General features: G+C 44.1%; 1 protein-coding gene across 5 annotated transcripts in view; it reads right to left on the bottom strand.

Moving 5' to 3' along the window:
- adgrl1a (adhesion G protein-coupled receptor L1a) overlaps positions 1-19231 on the bottom strand; it is a 562743-nt gene that overhangs the window by 118683 nt on the left and 424829 nt on the right. For all 5 annotated transcript variants that reach the window (XM_061982077.1, XM_061982076.1, XM_061982075.1 and 2 more), the window contains 2 exons: positions 3708-3915; positions 1484-1748 (listed from right to left, as the gene is read on the bottom strand). In XM_061982077.1, the coding sequence (XP_061838061.1) occupies positions 1484-1748; positions 3708-3915 (473 nt within the window). The remainder of the gene's footprint in view (positions 1-1483; positions 1749-3707; positions 3916-19231) is intronic.

The following is a 19231-nucleotide window of genomic DNA, read 5'->3' as shown; positions in this document are numbered from 1 at the left end:
GTCCCTTTAGGGGCTCCGTAGCATTCAAAATCAGGAGCATTATTGATTAAATATTTTGTAATAAAATACTAATGTTTGCCCATAAATGCTAACATGAAGGTGTATCTAGTGTGTTTAATGTAGCGTGAAAGTGTGTTAATTATTTTTTAAATAGAAAAAATGTCCCGGAAAACCTGAAGGTGGAATGGTATTACTATATTGATATGTTCTATGTCCAAACAAGGACTCTACTCATTTTGAATCCCATCAATACATCATGGCCAAGGTCGATGAGGTCAGAAGTCAAATTATGTTTTTATAGGCTTTGTTCAAATGTTTGTCCTCAAACTTGTTGGGATTATTGATCAGGTCGACAGCAAGAACCCATAAATACATTAAAAAAAATAAATAAAATAAATAAAATTTTTTTTAAAGTCTGCAAAACGGGGGCATTCTACGGAGGGACATGGGGGAATTTTTTTTTTTAATCATTTTTTTAATTCTTTTTTTTAGACATGTATCTCGTGCACACGAGAAACTTTTTATAAAGTTACAAAAAAAAAAAAAAAAAAAAAAAAAAATATTTTTTTATTTTTTAGACATGTATCTTGTGTGCACAAGAAACTTTTTATAAACTTACAAAAAAAATAAAAAATAAAAAACTATAATTATTATTTTTTATTTTTTTATTTTTTAGACATGTATCTTGTGTGCACGAGAAACTTTCTCTTGCGCACACGATACATGTCTAAAAAAATAAAAAAATAAAAAAATAAAACAATTATACATTTTTTTACATTTTTTTAAATAACTTTATAAAAAGTTTCTCGTGCGCACGAGATACATGTCTAAAAAAAAAAAAAAAATGTATAAATTTTTTTATAGTTTTTTTAATAACTTTATAAAAAAGTTTCTCGTGCGCACGAGATACATGTCTAAAAAATAAAAAAATTAAAAAAATATTTTTTTTTACATTTTTTTAAATAACTTTATAAAAAGTTTCTCGTGTGCATGAGATACATGTCTAAAAAAAAAAAAAAAAAAATTATAAAAATAATAATTTCCCCCATGTCCCTTTAGGGGCTCCGTAGCATTCAAAATCAGGAGCATTATTGATTAGATATTTTGTAATAAAATACTAATGTTTGCCCATAAGTGCTAACATGAAGGTGTATCTGGTGTGTTTAATGTAGCGGTAAAGTGTGTGCATAAGCATAATGTCATGTGGGAATGACACAAATAAGGCGAGTCAGCAAAAAAACGAACAATTCCTGGATGATCAACACAATGTCTTATAAATGTGCTGCTGTGTCATTAAAAACGTACTACTTTTAAGGTGAAAAAAACAAACAAAAGAACAAACTAAGCAGGAAAATGGATTGAGAATAAAAAGATGCATTCAGGGCAAGACAAAACAACATTTCCCTGCCATGTGATTGAGACCTTTGACCCCCCTTCCTGTTATTAAAACCAGATTCCAACCTAATCCGGGTTTAATCCCCACCTGGCTGACCACCAGCCGCCCGTTGTTGGACTCGGTGGCGTAGATCACCCACAGGCCGTTCTCGTCCACCGCCAGGTCGATGTCGGACTTGCCGCCCCAGCGATACGGCGAGGTGTCGTGGTAGTTGGCGTTGGTGACGATGGCCTCGCCGCTCTTGATGCGCGTGCGCAGGTCGTACTTGACGATGTTGCGCGTGCGCTCCTTGTTGTAGAACACGGCGCCGTCGTACACCACGAAGCCCGTGCCGTCCACTCGGTTTGGCAACCTGCGGGGCAGATGGTGTGACTTAGTCCTGGTCAAAAGTGTACATACTGTTATAGGTTGGAGGAGGGAGTTGTGACGGCACAGTTCCACAAGGGGGCAATATTGCTCTATGTATTTATGATATATTGTGGAGTGTTTACGCCAGTCGTCCGCCATCTTGGACTGAACAGTCAGTAACTTTCACAATAAAAGTCGTTGGGGAAAACGTAAAATAGATTTCGAGTGTAGGGTTTTTAAACATCAGTGGACATATGACTTTTTTTTTCTTCAGCATTGTCCACACGTTTAAGTCAGGACTTTGGGAAGGCCATTCTAAGACCTTCATTCTAGCCTGATTTAGCCATTCCTTTACCACTTTTGAGGTGTGTTTGGGAGTCATTGTCCTGTTGGAACACCCAATTGCGCCCAAGACCCGACCTCCGGGCTGATGATTTTAGCTTGTCCTGAAGAATTTGGAGGTAATCCTCCTTTTTCATTGTCCCATTTAAAGCAGCAGTTCCATTGGCAGCAAAACAGGCCGAGAGCTTAATACCACCACCATCATGCTTGACGATAGGCATGATGTTCCTGGGATTAAAGGCCTCACCTTTTCTCCTCCAAACATATTGCTTGGTATTGTGGCCAAACAGCTCAGTTTTTGTTTCATCTGAGACCACATGGACAAAGATAAGACCTTCTGGATGAAAGTTCTGTGGTCTGCTGAAGAAACAAGTCCATGCCAACAAATGTAGCTGAACTGCACCAATTTTGTCAAGGGGAGTGGTCAAAAGTTCAAGCAGAACCTTAATTCTAGCCTGATTTAGCCATTCTGTTACCACTTTTTAGGTGTGTTTGGGGTCATTGTCCTGTTGGAACACCCAACTGCGCCCAAGACCCAACCTCCGGGCTGATGATTTTTGTTTGTCCTAAAGAATTTGGAGGTAATCCTCCATTTACTCTCCGTAAAGCAGCAGTTCCATTGGCAGCAAAACAGGTCCAGAGCATAATACTACCACCACCATGCTTGACGGTAGGGATGGTGTTCCTGGGATTAAAGGCCTCACCTTTTCTCCTCCAAACATATTGCTGGGTATTGTGGCCAAACAGCTCAGTTTTTGTTTGTTTGTTTGACAATGGATGGATGGATGTATACTTTTGAATATTGCCCCCTTGTGGAACTGTGCCGTCACAACTCCCTCCTCCAACCCATAACAGTCCTGACTTAAACGTGTGGACAATGCTGAAGAAACAAGTCCATGTCAGAAAACCAACAAATTTGCACCAATTTTGTCAAGGGGAGTGGTCAAAAGTTCAAGCAGAACCTTAATTCTAGCCTGGTTTAGCCATTCCGTTACCACTTTTTAGGTGTGTTTGGGGTCATTGTCCTGTTGGAACTCCCAACTGCGCCCAAGACCCGACCTCCGGGCTGATGATTTTTGGTTGTCCTAAAGAGTTTGGAGGTAATCCTCCATTTACTCTCTGTAAAGCAGCAGTTCCATTGGCAGCAAAACAGGTCCAGAGCATAATACTACCACCACCATGCTTAACGGTAGGAATGGTGTTCCTGGGATTAAAGGCCTCACCTTTTCTCCTCCAAACATATTGCTGGGTATTGTGGCCAAACAGCTCAGTTTTTGTTTGTTTGTTTGAAAATGGATGGATGGATGTATACTTTTGAATATTGCCCCCTTGTGGAACTGTGCCGTCACAACTCCCTCCTCCAACCCACAACAGTCCTGACTTAAACGTGTGGACAATGCTGAAGAAACAAGTCCATGTCAGAAAACCAACAAATTTGCACCAATTTTGTCAAGGGGAGTGGTCAAAAGTTCAAGCAGAACCTTAATTCTAGCCTGGTTTAGCCATTCTGTTACCACTTTTTAGGTGTGTTTGGGGTCATTGTCGTGTTGGAACACCAAACTGTACCCTCCTACAAGTGTGGCGGGAGAACGGGGCAAAGAAATGGATGTTTGATGCGTACTTGTAGGTGGTGGTGACTCGGCTCTGTTTGAAGTCCTCCCAGGAGGCGTACTCAAACAGCATGTCGGTGCGGTAGGGGGTCCAGGGCATGACGTAGAAGCGGTCCCCGGACTGAAGCGGGTCCTTGCACCATGCCCCCGCCTGGTGCTCCGCCTCCTGCAAAGAGCTGGGCGCCTGCACTCGAAGCAGCGTCCCCGGACACACAAAGACTGTGGAACACAGAGAAAAAGGTTGGAAAGCAGAAGAAGAGAGGAAGTGAAGTCAAGGTTGTGGTCAGTTGGAACACTAGGATGGAGAGGGCCAGGAAGTGAGACGGAATACAGAGAGAACTAGATGAGGCAATTCCTGAAGGAATTGCATGTGAATGTGGACTGAAAATCCTGGAATTTTTTTTCGAATCGTTGAAGTAGAGCACACAATTCCCAAACAGGCTGAATATTTTGAAGTTGGGACAGTTGGAATCAGATGAAAAATGTGGGAGTTGTGGAACTTTGAAGAATGTCCCATTGATTTCAATGGGGATTTCAGAAAAAAATGGGAATTTCGGGAAAAGCGGGAATTTTTTTGAAAATGGTAAGCAAAACTTGATTGGCCTGAATGAGTTGGAATGGTTGGTGTTGGAACTTTTGGTATTGTTATTTGGTAAATGGTATTAGGGAATTTCGGTAAAGTCAGGAAAGGGTAGTTTGAATCTCCAGAAATCTGGGAATTTTTTCTAGAATTGTTGCAGTAAAGCACACAATTCCTGAACAGGCTGAATATTTTGAAGTTGGAACAAGTTGGAATCAGATGAAAAATGTGGAAATTGTGGAACTTTGAAGAATTTCAGAAAAAATTGGGATTTTCGGGAATTCTTTTGAAAATGGTGAAAAAAACTTGAATGGTCTGAATGAGTTGCAATGGCTGGTATTGGCATTTTTGGTATTATTATTTGGTAAATGGTATTAGGAAATTTCGGGAAAGTCAGGAAAGGGTAGTTCGAATTTCCAGAATGGTGGAATGTGTTGAAGGGGGAATGGTTTGAATGGTTTGAAGAATGTGGGAATGGAGGAAGTTTGAAAAATGGCCAATTCATTTTGAATGGGGAAAATGGAAAAAAATAATAATAATTTTGGGAAATCCGGGAATTTTGGTAAAGTCAGGAAAGGGTAGTTTGAATTTCCAGAAATCTGGGAATTTTTTCTAGAATTGTTGCAGTAAAGCACACAATTCCTGAACAGGCTGAATATTTTGAAGTTGGAACAAGTTGGAATCAGATGAAAAATGTGGGAGTTGTGTAACTTTGAAGAATGTCCCATTGATTTCAATGGGGATTTCAGAAAAAAATTGGGAATTTCGGGAAAAGCGGGAATTTTAAAGAAAAATGGTAAGCAAAACTTGATTGGCCTGAATGAGTTGGAGTGGTTGGTGTTGGAACTTTTGGTATTGTTATTTGGTAAATGGTATCAGGGAATTTCGGGAAAATGTATGCTAGTCCGGGTGAGGAGTCAGTTAAACTAGAACTTGCCAGCGCCAGGCTGGATAATCCCTGCACACATAGCGATTCTCTTAGAATAATACAAAACTCACATCATGTTTTTTCTCTAGTGACTGTGTCAGAGGTAGACATGCATTCTACTGAGGTGGCAAAAAGATTGTTTACTTATTTCGCCCTAAATCACGAGTGTCTCAAAGGGCTGCACAAGCCACAACAAACATCCTCGGCTCAGATCCCACATCAGGGCAAGAAAAAACTCAACCCAATGGGATGACAATGAGAGACCTTGGAGGTTAATATATGAGGATGTTAATATACCACCAACGTATATTAACATCTTCAGGTCGCTGTACCACAACTCTACTTGCAGAGTCAACACTAACAACGGCACAACCAATGACTTGGACATTGTGACCGGTGTGAGGCAGGGTTGCATCCTGTCGCCATTGTGGTTCATTGACTTTGTGATGAATAAGTCCTTCACCGGGGAAGACTTTGGCATCAAGTGGGGAGGGGGGAAGATTAACCGACCTAGACTTTGCGGATGACTTGGCTCTGGTTAGCCAAACTCAGCGTGCACTCCAAGAGATGACCAACAATCTCCATGAGCACGGAGAAAAAGTACGGATAAGCCAAGAAAAGACCAAAGCCATGGCCGTTGGACAAATACAACACTTTACACCACTCATTATAGACGAACATGACAGAGTATGTTGACGACTTCACCTATCTTGGAAGTAACATCTCAAGTACAGGAGACGTGGAGAAAGACGTCAATAACAGACTTGGCAAAGCTGTAGGAGTGTTCCAACGGCTCCGAAACATCTGGTCATCCAAAACCATCACAACGACCATCAAGCTACGCCTCTACATGTCAGTGGTCATGCCAATAGCAACCTACGCCTGTCAGACGTGGATGGAGACAGCCAGTATCACCAACAAGCTGGATGTTTTCCACCGTCCATGCCTCAGATCCATCCTGGAGATCTCCTGGAGAGACCGCATCTCCAACGAGAAGGTGATGAGAAGGGCAGGTGTAGCAGCACTGTCTGACATTGTCTCCGGAAGGAGAAGGAGAATGATGGGGCACGTACTCCGACTGCCAAGAGAGAGACCGGCAAGTGTGGCAATGGACTGGATGCCAGAAGGTGGAATAAGGAAGAGAGGGAGGCCGGAGAAAACGTGAAGACAGACGGCCAAGGAGGACCTGAGGGAGATGGGTGTCAGTTGGCACGGAGCAAGAAGAGCCGCAAGAGACCGGAGAAACTGGAGGGGACTTGTCGCCCTATGTTCCAATAGGAACGGGAGGAACTAAGACTAAGTAAGACTGTATTTGGGTTTTGAGTTCTTTTCAAATCATGCAAGCAAGTCATTACCAATGATTCCATCCATCCATTTTCTACCGCTTATCTTTTTCCGGGTAGCGGGGGGTGCTGGATCCTATCTCAGGTGCATTTGGTACACCCTGGACAAGTCACCACCTCATCACAGGGCCAACACAGATAGACAACACTCACACACTAGAGACCATTTAGTGTTGCCAATCAACCGATCCCCAGCAAATTGTGATTCATCAAAATGTAAAAGTGGGATTAGTCCATCCTCACCTCCTCCATCACCGCATGGTTCCCCGGCGCCATGACAAACATCGACTGTAGTGCATGGTACGTGCTGCTGAGAAGGTTATTGGCTGCAAACTCCCACCCCTCCAGGACCTGCTCTCCTCGAGGACAAGGAGGCGTGTGGGTCGGATCACAGCTGACTCTTCTCACCCTGGACACAACCTATTCTCCTCTCTCCCGTCAGACAGGAGACTACGGTCCATCCAGACCCACACCTCCCGCCACCTGAACAGATTTTTCCCCTCGGCCATCAAGGCACATGAGCAACAACAAAATCTGATAGCTCAGTTACAGCTCATGTTATTCTATTCTGTGTTATATGTTTACAATTTACCGGTCGATCTACGTTCCCATCCTCGCCTATGGTCATGGGCTTTGGGTCGTGACTGAAAGGACAAGATCACGGTTACAAGCGGCTGAAATGAGTTTCCTCTGCCGGATGGCGGGGCTCGCCCTTAGAGATAGGGTGAGAAGCTCTGCCATCCGGGAGGAGCTCAAAGTAAAGCCGCTACCTCCACATGGAAAGGAGCCAGATGAGGTGGTTCGGGCATCTGGTCAGGATGCCACCCGAACGCCTCCCTAAGGAGCTGTTTAGGGCACGTCTGACCGGTAGGAGGCCACGGGGAAGACCCAGGACACGTTGGGAAGACTATGTCTCTCAGCTGGCCTGGGAACGCCTCAGGATCCCTCGGGAAGAGCTGGACGAAGTGGCTGGGGAGAGGAAAGTCTGGGCTTCCCTGCTTAGGTTGCTGTCCCTGCGACCCGACCTCGAATAAGCGGAAGAAGATGGATGGACGGATGGATGTTGCACGATTGCACAAAGTAAAATTCCTAGTTTGTGAACCCGTTCTCAAACAATGGCAATAAAAACTATTCTGATTCTGATTCTAATTCTGATTTTGAAGTATAATCATTTGACTTCCAGGACGGCTTCACGGTGGCAGAGGGGTTACTGCATCTGCCTCACAATACGAAGGTCCTGAGTAGTCTTGGGTTCAATCCCGGGCTCGGGATCTTTCTGTGTGGAGTTTGCATGTTCTCCCCGTGACTGCGTGGGTTCCCTCCGGGTACTCCGGCTTCCTCCCACCTCCAAAGACATGCACCTGGGGATAAGTTGATTGGCAACACTAAATTGGCCCAAGTGTGTGGATGTGAGTGTGAATGTTGTCTGTCTATCTGTGTTGGCCCTGCGATGAGGTGGCGACTTGTCTAGGGTGTACCCCGCCTCCCGCCCGATTGTAGCTGAGATAGGCTCCAGCGTCCCCGCGACCCCGAAGGGAATACGCGGTAGAAAATGGATGGATGGATGGATGGATGGACGGTCGATCTACGTTCCCATCCTTGCCTATGGTCATGAGCTTTGGGTTGTGACCGAAAGGACAAGATCACGGTTACAAGCGGCCGAAATGAGTTTCCTCCGCCGGGTGGCGGGGCTCGCCCTTAGAGATAGGGTGAGAAGCTCTGCCATCCGGGAGGAGCTCAAAGTAAAGCCGCTACCTCCACATGGAAAGGAGCCAGATGAGGTGGTTCGGGCATCTGGTCAGCATGCCACCCGAGCGCCTCCCTAGGGAGGTGTTTAGGGCACGTCTAACCGGTAGGAGGCCACGGGGAAGACCCAGGACACGTTGGGAAGACTATGTCTCTCAGCTGGCCTGGGAACGCCTCAGGATCCCTCGGGAAGAGCTGGACGAAGTGGCTGGGGAGAGGGAAGTCTGGGCTTCCCTGCTTAGGTTGCTGCCCCTGCGACCCGACCTCGAATAAGTGGAAGAAGATGGATGGATGTTGCACGATTGCACAAAGTAAAATTCCTAGTTTGTGAACCCGTTCTCAAACAATGGCAATAAAAACTATTCTGATTCTGATTCTAATTCTGATTTTGAAGTATAATCATTTGACTTCCAGGACAAGAAAAGTGTGAACTTGACCCTTTTCTCACAGGGAGTGTCCCGCCTCTGATACTCTGAAGGTGGAAAATTGCTTGCTTGGATTCCTGTTCCACCTTTTTTCCCCCCTATGTTGTTATTCTGCATTCACGTGGAAAAGATGGAAATATGCCAGCTTTTGAGAGCGTGGTGAAAGAAGCTGATAAAAGTTAGTTGGTAATTTAAAAAAGGGGACACAGAATAGGAACGATGATAATGGGCAGGAGGAGAGTGAGATGAGATGCATTATCAGATTTAAAATAAAGCTCATTTGTAGGACATGGGCGTCGTGGTGGGAGCGCGTCTGAATAGGATAAATGGGAGCGCAGCCGGCGCTTCCCCGCTTAGGTGTAGTCGCACATCTAATTCATGTCGGCCTACTTTTTATTTGATTGCGCCCTTTTATCTCAAAGGCCTGTGCCTGTTCGCTCAGTTCGCGGGTGGAAAAAGCTGCGGTAATTGTGGAGCCCGCTTTAATAGGGACTCAAATTCGCCTCTCAGTCGGAGTGATGAGCCACGTTTCTGTAAAAGTCTTTATCAAATTAGATTTCTTCAGGTTCTAGGAACAAACTTTTTAAGAATTGGGCTGGCAAACAGCAAAGAACTTGACTCTAATGGGCTCATTATTGGACTCTAATATAACAGTTTTAGGGGACACAAAAACCATACTAGCCAACCCTCCCGAATTTCAGTGCCTCTCCCGAAAATCTCCCGGGACAACCATTCTCCCGATTTCCAGCCGGACTTAAGGCCATACTTGCCAACCCTCCCGGATTTTCCGGGAGACTCCCGAAATTCAGCGCCTCTCCCGAAAACCTCCCGGGACAAATTTTCTCCCGAAAATCTCCTGAAATTCAGGCGGAGCTGGAGGCCACGCCCCCTCCAGCTCCATGCGGACCTGAGTGACGTGTCGACAGCCTGTTCACACGTCCGCTTTCCCACAATATAAACAGCTAATGATCAAAGGCGAGTTCTTGGTTTCTTGTGTGGGTTTGTTGTTAGGCAGTTTCATTAACGTCCTCCCAGCGCGGTAACAACACACAACAACAGCGTCTACCGTAAAGCAGTTTGTCTGCCGTAAACAGCAATGTTGTGACACTTTTAAACAGGACAATACTGCCATCTACTGTACATGCACATGTGACCCACCCATAATGTGTCACATTTTTGTGTTGATTTATTTATTTTATTTTGTGGTTTGAATTCGTTTTTGGAGCTGTCATTACACATTTATCAGTATTCACATTGGTCAGTAGGGGGCAGTAGGGCGTTTCTTCCCAATTGAATGCTATCACCTGCAGACCGGAAGTGTCTTGTCATTCTGATGAGCGCGACCAGTCTGTGAACAATTGAAACGTCCTGTGTGCTTTTTCCTCCTGTATAACAGGTTAGTTTTGGTGAATCAACTCACTGAATAATATCCATGTGATCTTTAAAAGTTTAAGTACACATTCTGATGGTGGAGCCTAACTCTAAAGTGTTTGTGAGTTGTAGTTTGTATTTGTGAATGAATCCAGTGCACAGCTGCAGTAATCAATACAAAAAGGCGACGTGAGTACGCAATGTTTATATAGGAACTTCTGATCCTAATTCAGACTCCCAAATTAGAGCTCCCGTTTTCTTATTGATTTTATAATGTATATTTGTATAATGTGTGTGTTCTGAAATAGTGACAGAAAATAGAACAAGGATGGACAATTCAACCCTTAACTCAACAATGAGTAGATGAGTGTTATGTGTGTGTATATGTGTAAATAAATGAACACTGAAATTCAAGTATTTATTTTATTTATATATATATGTATATAGCTAGAATTCACTGAAAATCAAGTATTTCTTATATATATATATATATATATATATATATATATATATATATATATCTTAACCACGCCCCCAACCACGCCCCCCGCCCCACCCCGACCACACCCCCAGCCCCCACCTCCCGAAATCGGAGGTCTCAAGGTTGGCAAGTATGCTTAAGGCACACCCCCTCCAAGTCCGTGCGGACCTGAGTGAGGACAGCCTGTCGTCACGTCCGCTTGGCCAACCAAAAAGTAATCACAGAACACTAGTGTTCTGTGGTTACTTTTTGGTTGGCCAACGGTTTACGTCGTATCGCGCACCCCTGACGGCAAGTGTGGGAGTCGGTTCCGAAGTATGAAGTAAAGAGACGTAGCTTCGTCACCTCACCTGGTTATTGACTCCAACCCAGAATATTACACTGCCCATACCTATGCTCCTTCAAAGGCTGTGCTACTGGCTGCAAAGCATTGCACTTTCAAATACAACAATGAGTAGAGAGGAGTGTTACGTGTGTATACGTGTAAATAAATGAACACTGAAATTCAAGTATTTATTTTATTTATATGTATATATATATATATATATATATATATATATATATATATATATATATATATATATATATATATATATATATATATATATATATATATATATATGTATATATATATATATATATATATATATATATATATCAAATAAAATACATATATATATATATATATATATATAGCTAGAATTCACTGAAAGTATATATAAAAAGGAAATACTTGAATTTCAGTGAATTCTAGCTATAAATATACTCCTCCCCCCACTATTTTACAAGAACAACCAAAAAAATTGGCAACATTGTGATAAAAGTCAGAATTTTATATGACAAATGTCACCATTTTGCATTAAAAAGTAATAATTTTTCATAAAAACTTAATCATTTTACGAGAAAATATTGCAATATTGCAGAAACAGAAAGAATATGAAAAAACTGTTCCCAATTTTATAAGAAAAAAATCGACATATTGTGAGAAAAACTGTTATGATCCGCTGCCCGGATCATATTTTTGTTTACGTTTTCAAGGTACTTGTGTTTTTTGTTAGTTTTGGACTCCTTGAGTGCCTGTTTTGTACACCTGAGTTTGTTGCCATGGCTGCTTATTATTTTCACCTGCCGCGTGTGTTCCCGACGCGCACCTGTTTGTCATCACTGACATTATTATTTAAGCCTGCCTTCCCTGTCATTCTGTCTTGCTTCCTAGTTTGTTTTCGTACAACAGATGACGACTTTTGTTTCCTGCACTAAACCTTCTAGCTCCCGCGCTAAAGGCTCTGGTTACCTTTCTAGCTCCCACGCTAGCTCCTTTTGTTTTTTGCCTTAAGTGCTATGAGCACGTTTTTGTTTGTTCCAGTATAATTTATTCCGGTAAATAAATCATTTCTTTTACCTTCACGCTGTGTCCGAAGTCCGTTGCATCCTGGGAGAACAAAACCCCGCATCACCATGCGCCCCGGTCGTCACAAAAAGACTACTTTTAGTTATTTTTTAAATTTTTTGGTTTGTAATTGGTTTTTAATCTTCATTATTTACTTCGTTATTACAGTATGTCTCTATACACCATCCATCCATCCATCCATCCATCCATTCATCTTCTTCCGCTTATCCGAGGTCGGGTCGCGGGGGCAGCAGCCTAAGCAGGGAAGCCCAGACTTCCCTCTCCCCAGCCACTTCGTCCAGCTCTTCCTGTGAGACCCCGAGGCGTTCCCAGGCCAGCCGGGAGACATAGTCTTCCCAACGTGTCCTGGGTCTTCCCCGCGGCCTCCTACCGGTCGGACGTGCCCTAAACACCTCCCTAGGGAGGCGTTCGGGTGGCATCCTGACCAGATGCCCGAACCACCTCATCTGGCTCCTCTCGATGTGGAGGAGCAGCGGCTTTACTTTGAGCTCCCCCCGGATGGCAGAGCTTCTCACCCTATCTCTAAGGGAGAGCCCCGCCACCCGGCGGAGGAAACTCATTTCGGCCGCTTGTACCCGTGATCTTGTCCTTTCGGTCATAACCCAAAGCTCATGACCATAGGTGAGGATGGGAACGTAGATCGACCGGTAAATTGAGAACTTTGCCTTCCGGCTCAGCTCCTTCTTCACCACAACGGATCGATACAGCGTCCGCATTACTGAAGACGCCGCACCGATCCGCCTGTCGATCTCACGATCCACTCTTCCCCCACTCGTGAACTCCTCCACTTGGGGCAAGATCTCCTCCCCAACCCGGAGATGGCACTCCACCCTTTTCCGGGCGAGAACCATGGACTCGGACTTGGAGGTGCTGATTCTCATCCCAGTCGCTTCACACTCAGCTGCGAACCGATCCAGTGAGAGCCGAAGATCCTGGCCAGATGAAGCCATCAGGACCACATCATCTGCAAAAAGCAGAGACCTAATCCTGCAGCCACCAAACCAGATCCCCTCAACGCCTTGACTGCGCCTAGAAATTCTGTCCATAAAAGTTATGAACCGAATCGGTGACAAAGGGCAGCCTTGGCGGAGTCCAACCCTCACTGGAAACGTGTCCGACTTACTGCCGGCAATGCGGACCAAGCTCTGGCACTGATCATACAGGGAGCGGACTGCCACAATCAGACAGTCCGATACCCCGTACTCTCTGAGCACTCCCCACAGGACTTCCCGAGGGACACGGTCGAATGCCTTCTCCGAGTCCACAAAACACATGTAGACTGGTTGGGCAAACTCCCATGCACCCTCAAGGACCCTGCCGAGAGTATAGAGCTGGTCCACAGTTCCACGACCAGGACGAAAACCACACTGTTCCTCCTGAATCCGAGGTTCGACTATCCGGCGTAGCCTCCTCTCCAGTACACCTATATACATACATATGTATTTATTTATTTTTAATTAATTTTGGCCAAAGGGGGCGCATTTCAATTTCTTACACCCACTTGTTATTTCATATGTTGACCAGAGGGGGAGCACTTTTAAAAGCGACACACAGTCAATTTGGAAAAATCCCTCCTTTTTGGGACCACCCTCATGTTGATAGATGTCACCAGCAGGGGTGCAACTGAGACATTGTCTATTAGATGCAATGCTATTGGGACCATGATTTATGTCATCACTTGTTCACACCTCCTCATATGGAAGAGACTTTTCCTTCTTCATGTCTCAAGAAGGGTAGAAATACAAGAACACACACATACACACACACTGGCACGCAACTAAGACACACAGCAGATATGTGCTTGATTACAGGTGGGGGGGTCATTGACTGAAGCTACGCCATGAGACCACCCAGCATGTCAGGTGAGCCGCAAGCGAAGGTGCTGGCATCCTCACACAGAACAAAAGAGTTGGATTCACGACAGGACAAAACAGCTGAGGACCACCCCCCACCCCCCTCAACACCCGTACAGCCTCTTTGCCAGTTGATTAATATGACTCTTTGGCTTTGGGTAGCAGACACCTGCTGGTCACCTCGTGATTGAACGCGTCCATGAACTAATTGGACACCATGGGGGTATTCAAACACACACACACACACACACACACACACACACACACACACGAGGCTGCATATCACATACCTCATACCACATACCATACAATCAAGCGACAATGTTTATCGATCCAGACCCAGCAGGAGCACAATAGACGTGAGGTGTGCAGATGTTATCACACTGATACAAGCAGGACACCCACGACTATAAAAGTCTGCAGTAAAAGCAAGAACATAACACACAGAACGGTGATAATGGCCATGTAGTGACCCATGTCGGAGGCAGTTATTTACATATATCCGAATTTAAGTTGTACTCCTTTCATTTCTCAGTCATATTTGAAAACAGCTCGTCTTTTCCATGTCTTCTCTTGATGCTCTGTCAGCAAGTATACTGTGTGTGTTAACCTTGAGTTCTTTGGAATGTGTTTTGACTAGCATTTTGTTTTGTCTACAGAGATGGGACGAGAGAGAGGGTGGTGGGATCGGGAAGACAGACCATTTTGGGAGGCGCAATAGAATGTTCTAGGGTTAGACTGGTCTCAATCAATGTATATTGGCAAAGCTTTGAGAATATACAACAAAATACCTATTCTGTCTCTGGTGGTTTTTCAACTCAGCTTTAAGTGTCGGGAAAGAACTTGGGAGCGAATTGTGACTTGAATTCCCTGGGAGGAACAACTGGTCCAAAACGCAACACCCATTACACACAGAACGGTGATACTGGCCATACGGTGATACTGGTCATTTAGTGACCCATAACTAGGGGCGGCATGGCGTAGTGGGTAGAGCAACAGTGCCAGAAACCTGAGGGTTGCAGGTTCGCTCCCCGCCTCTTACCATCCAAAAATCCCTGCCGTTGTGTCCTTGGGCGGGACACTTCACCCTTAGCCCCCGGTGCCACTCACACCGGTGAATTGAATGATGAATGATAGGTGGTGGTCGGAGGGGCCATTGGCGCAAATTGCAGCCACGCTTCCGTCAGTCTACCCCAGGGCAGCTGTGGCTATGAAAGTAGCTTACCACCACCAGGTGTGAATGATTGATGGGTGTTACATGTAAAGCGACTTTGGGTACTTAGAAAAGCACTATATAAATCCCAGTTATTATTATTATTATTATTATTAACTAGGGATGATATTCGAAACCGGTTCTCCCGGTTGTTCGAAAGGAAAGAACCGATTCCATGGACTCGAATCCCTTTTTGAGAACCGGTTCCCGTTATCAAGGCCACTATAGTAAAGAAAAAGAGTTGGTTCTTTATTCGAATCCCTGGGAACCAATCCCGTCCCACAGGTAATGCCCTGTGGCACGTCCCAGGAAATGACGTAGCTCAGTCGTTCGGCGGCAGTTACAGAAAGCAGCAACAACAATAAACCGGAAAAAAACGCCTCAAGGCATGGCTTCATTTTACAAAAAAATACGACGAGGATCTGCAATAATTGCAATCCTCCAAGTCCGAGTCCATGGTTCTCGCCCGGAAAAGGGTGGAGTGCCATCTCCGGGTTGGGGAGGAGATCTTGCCCCAAGTGGAGGAGTTCAAGTACCTCGGAGTCTTGTTCACGAGTGAGGGAAGAGTAGATCGTGAGATCGACAGGCGGATCGGTGCGGCGTCTTCAGTAATGCGGACGCTGTATCGATCCGTTGTGGTGAAGAAGGAGCTGAGCCGGAAGGCAAAGCTCTCAATTTACCGGTCGATCTACGTTCCCATCCTCACCTATGGTCATGAGCTTTGGGTTATGACCGAAAGAACAAGATCACGGGTACAAGCGGCCGAAATGAGTTTCCTCCGTCGGGTGGCGGGGCTCTCCCTTAGAGATAGGGTGAGAAGCTCTGTCATCCGGGGGGAGCTCAAAGTAAAGCCGCTGGCACAGGCAGTTTTGTCTGTGTTTTCTTCCTAGGGGCAGTTTTGTCTGTGTTTTCTTCCTAGGAGCAGTTTTGTCTGTGTTTTTTTCCTAGGGGGTGCTAGAGTGCAATTTTGAGTTTTGGGGTTTGCTTTTTTTATTAGATCGCAATTTTCGCCAGTCCTGATGTCTGTGTCCAGTTTGGTGAGTTTTGAAGCATGTTAAGGGGGTCAAATTACAGCTCAAAGAGGCAAAGGTGACTGTTTTTACAAAACTTTTGTTTTGAAGGGGGATTTTCCAAACTTCCTGTTGATTTTTGCTGAAGAAAGTTGATGTATGAAACGTAGGTCTAAGTGAGACCTAAATAGAGGTTTTTGTTTCATGTCTCTACGACATTCGTACTGGAAGTTACAGGCAGTTTTGTCTGTGTTTTTTTCCTAGGGGGCGCTAGAGCGCAATTTTGAGTTTTAAAGTTGTTGTTTTTTTCAATAGATGGCAATTTTCGGCAGTCCTGATGCGGGTGTCAAATTTGGTGAGTTTTGAAGCATGTTAAGGGGGTCAAATTACAGCTCAAAGAGGCAAAGGTGACTGTTTTTACAAAACTTTTGTTTTGAAGGGGGATTTTCCAAACTTCCTGTTGATTTTTGCTGAAGAAAGTTGATGTATGAAACGTAGGTCTAAGTGAGACCTAAATAGAGGTTTTTGTTTCATGTCTCTACGACATTCGTACTGGAAGTTACAGGCAGTTTTGTCTGTGTTTTTTTCCTAGGGGGCGCTAGAGCGCAATTTTGAGTTTTAAAGTTGTTTTTTTTTTCAATAGATGGCAATTTTCGGCAGTCCTGATGCGGGTGTCAAATTTGGTGAGTTTTGAAGCATGTTAAGGGGGTCAAATTACAGCTCAAAGAGGCGGCGGAATAATAATAATTAAAGCTACAAGCAGCGATGGACGGGACCGACTTTGAGGGCTCATAAAATCCAAACCGGAGCAGTAATTAAAACTCTTTCATCAACTTTTAATCAGAAGGGTTCAATCTCTCTCCTGTGCTAATTTGAAGCCGACACGACAAACGCGCTCAGGAGAGATAATGTTTGAAAAAAGGTGACTGTTTTTACTCAACTTTTGTTTTGAAGGGGGAATTGCAAACTTTCTGTTAATTTTTGCTGGGGGTTGTCAATTTATGAAATGTAGGTCTAAGTGAGACCTACATAGAGGTTTTTGTTTCATATCTCTACGACATTCCTACTGGAAGTTACAGGCAGTTTTGTCTGTGCTTTCTTCCTAGGAGCAGTTTTGTCTGTGTTTTATTCCTAGGGGGCGCTAGAGCACAATTTTGAGTTTTAAAGTTTTTTTTTCCTAAATAGATGGCAATTTTCGGCAGTCCTGATGCGGGTGTCAAATTTGGTGAGTTTTGAAGCATGTTAAGGGGGTCAAATTACAGCTCAAAGAGGCGGCGGAATAATAATAATAAAACCTTACAATTACAATAGGGTCCTCTGTCCCAAAGGGACATTGCGGTCCCTAATTAAGGACCGAGTCCCTTTGGGACAGAGGACCCTATTGTATTTCTAGCGTGTTATTATTATACCGCCGCCTCTTTGAGCTGTAATTTGACCCTTTTAACATGCTTCAAAACTCACCAAATTGGACACACACATCAGAACTGGCAAACATTGCGATCTAATCAAAAAAACAAACCCCAAAAACTCAAAATTGCGCCCCCTAGGAAGAAAACACAGACAAAACTGCCTTTAACTCCCAGTAGGAATGTCGTAGAAACCTCTATGTAGGTCTCACTTAGACCTATATTTCATACACTGGCAACCCCCAGCAAAAATCAACAGGAAGTTTGCAATTCCCCCTTCAAAACAAATAGTTGTGTAAAAACAGTCACCTTTTTTCAAACATTATCTCCTCTGAGCGCGTTTGTCGTGTCGGATTCAAATTAGCACAGGAGAGAGATTGAACCCTTCTGATTAAAGAGTTTTAATTACTGCTCCGGTTTGGATTTTATGAGCCCTCAGAATCGGTCCCATCCATCGCTGCTTGCAGCTTTTTATTATTATTATTTATCTTACGTTATATCAAAAATAACTTGAGCAAAATTTAATTGAAATATTGTCAGCGTGGCCCTCGAGCAGTGCTCGGGTTGCTCATGCGACCGCCGGTAAAAATGAATTGCCCACCCCTGTCCTATGATGTGTAGTGAAGCATGTTTAGCTATTTCTCAGTCCTCCAGTGATAATGGTACCTGTAAGAAACTCACTTCATTCATCACCATGGAGGCGAGGATTAGCGATTTAGAAGTAACTAAAACACCGCCGACTGCGGATGGGTCCTGAGGGTGTTTCAGTGTTATAACTTCACCTTTATTTCTACTTTTTACACCAAAATGAGTCCATTCTCCCTTTTCTGTCTATACACTGTTTCTGCTTGTATGGACTCTGTGCGTGTGCGCTGCCCAAATTGCTCGTAAAACCAGCAATGTCATGACCGGTACTTTTTAGAGGTGGTATAGTACCGAATATGATTTATTAGTATCACGGTACCGGTGTACCGTACAACCCTAGCCGATACCGATCGGTGGCTGATCAATCAGCACATCACAAGTTAATATAGGTGATAGTTTGACTCTGGAATGTATTATTAGGGCCCGCATGGCCCATTGTATAAGGACTCCCAAAGGGAGTCCTTATGCAATGGGACATAAGGACCTATTGAATTTCTAAGGTTTTATTCTTTATTCTTTATTCTTCCGCCGCCACAATAAACTGTAATTTGACCCACTTAACATGCTTCAAAACTCACCATATTTGACCCACACATCAGGACCTGCGAAAATTACCTTATTTTAAAAAAACCAAACCTCAAAACTCAAAATTGCGCTCTAGCGCCCCCTAGGGAAAAAAAACTAGACTGCCTATACCTCCCAAGATCAGAGAGACATGAAACAAAAACCTGTATGTAGGTCTGACTTAGACCTAGTTTTCATAATTGTATATCATCGGGCAAAAATCAACAGGAAGTTGGCAATTCCCCCTTCAAGACAAAAAAGTACTAAAAACAGTCACTTTTGCCTCTTTGAGCTGTAATTTGACCCCCTTAACATGCTTCAAAACTCACCGAACTGAACACACACACATCAGGACTGGCAAAAATTGCGATCTAATAAAAAAACCTAACCCCAAATCTCAAAATTGCGCTCTAGCGCCCCCTAGGAAAAAAAAACTAGACTGCCTATATCTCCCACTAGGAAGATCGGAGAGACATGAAACAAAAACCTGTATGTAGGTCTGACTTAGACCTAGTTTTCATAATAGTATATCATCGGGCAAAAATCAACAGGAAGTTGG

Source organism: Nerophis lumbriciformis, linkage group LG24, assembly GCF_033978685.3.
Source record: "Nerophis lumbriciformis linkage group LG24, RoL_Nlum_v2.1, whole genome shotgun sequence".
NCBI classification, from domain to species: Eukaryota; Metazoa; Chordata; class Actinopteri; order Syngnathiformes; family Syngnathidae; genus Nerophis; species Nerophis lumbriciformis.
Note: the sequence above shows the minus strand (reverse complement) of the source record. Positions and strands in the feature narration are given on the sequence as shown.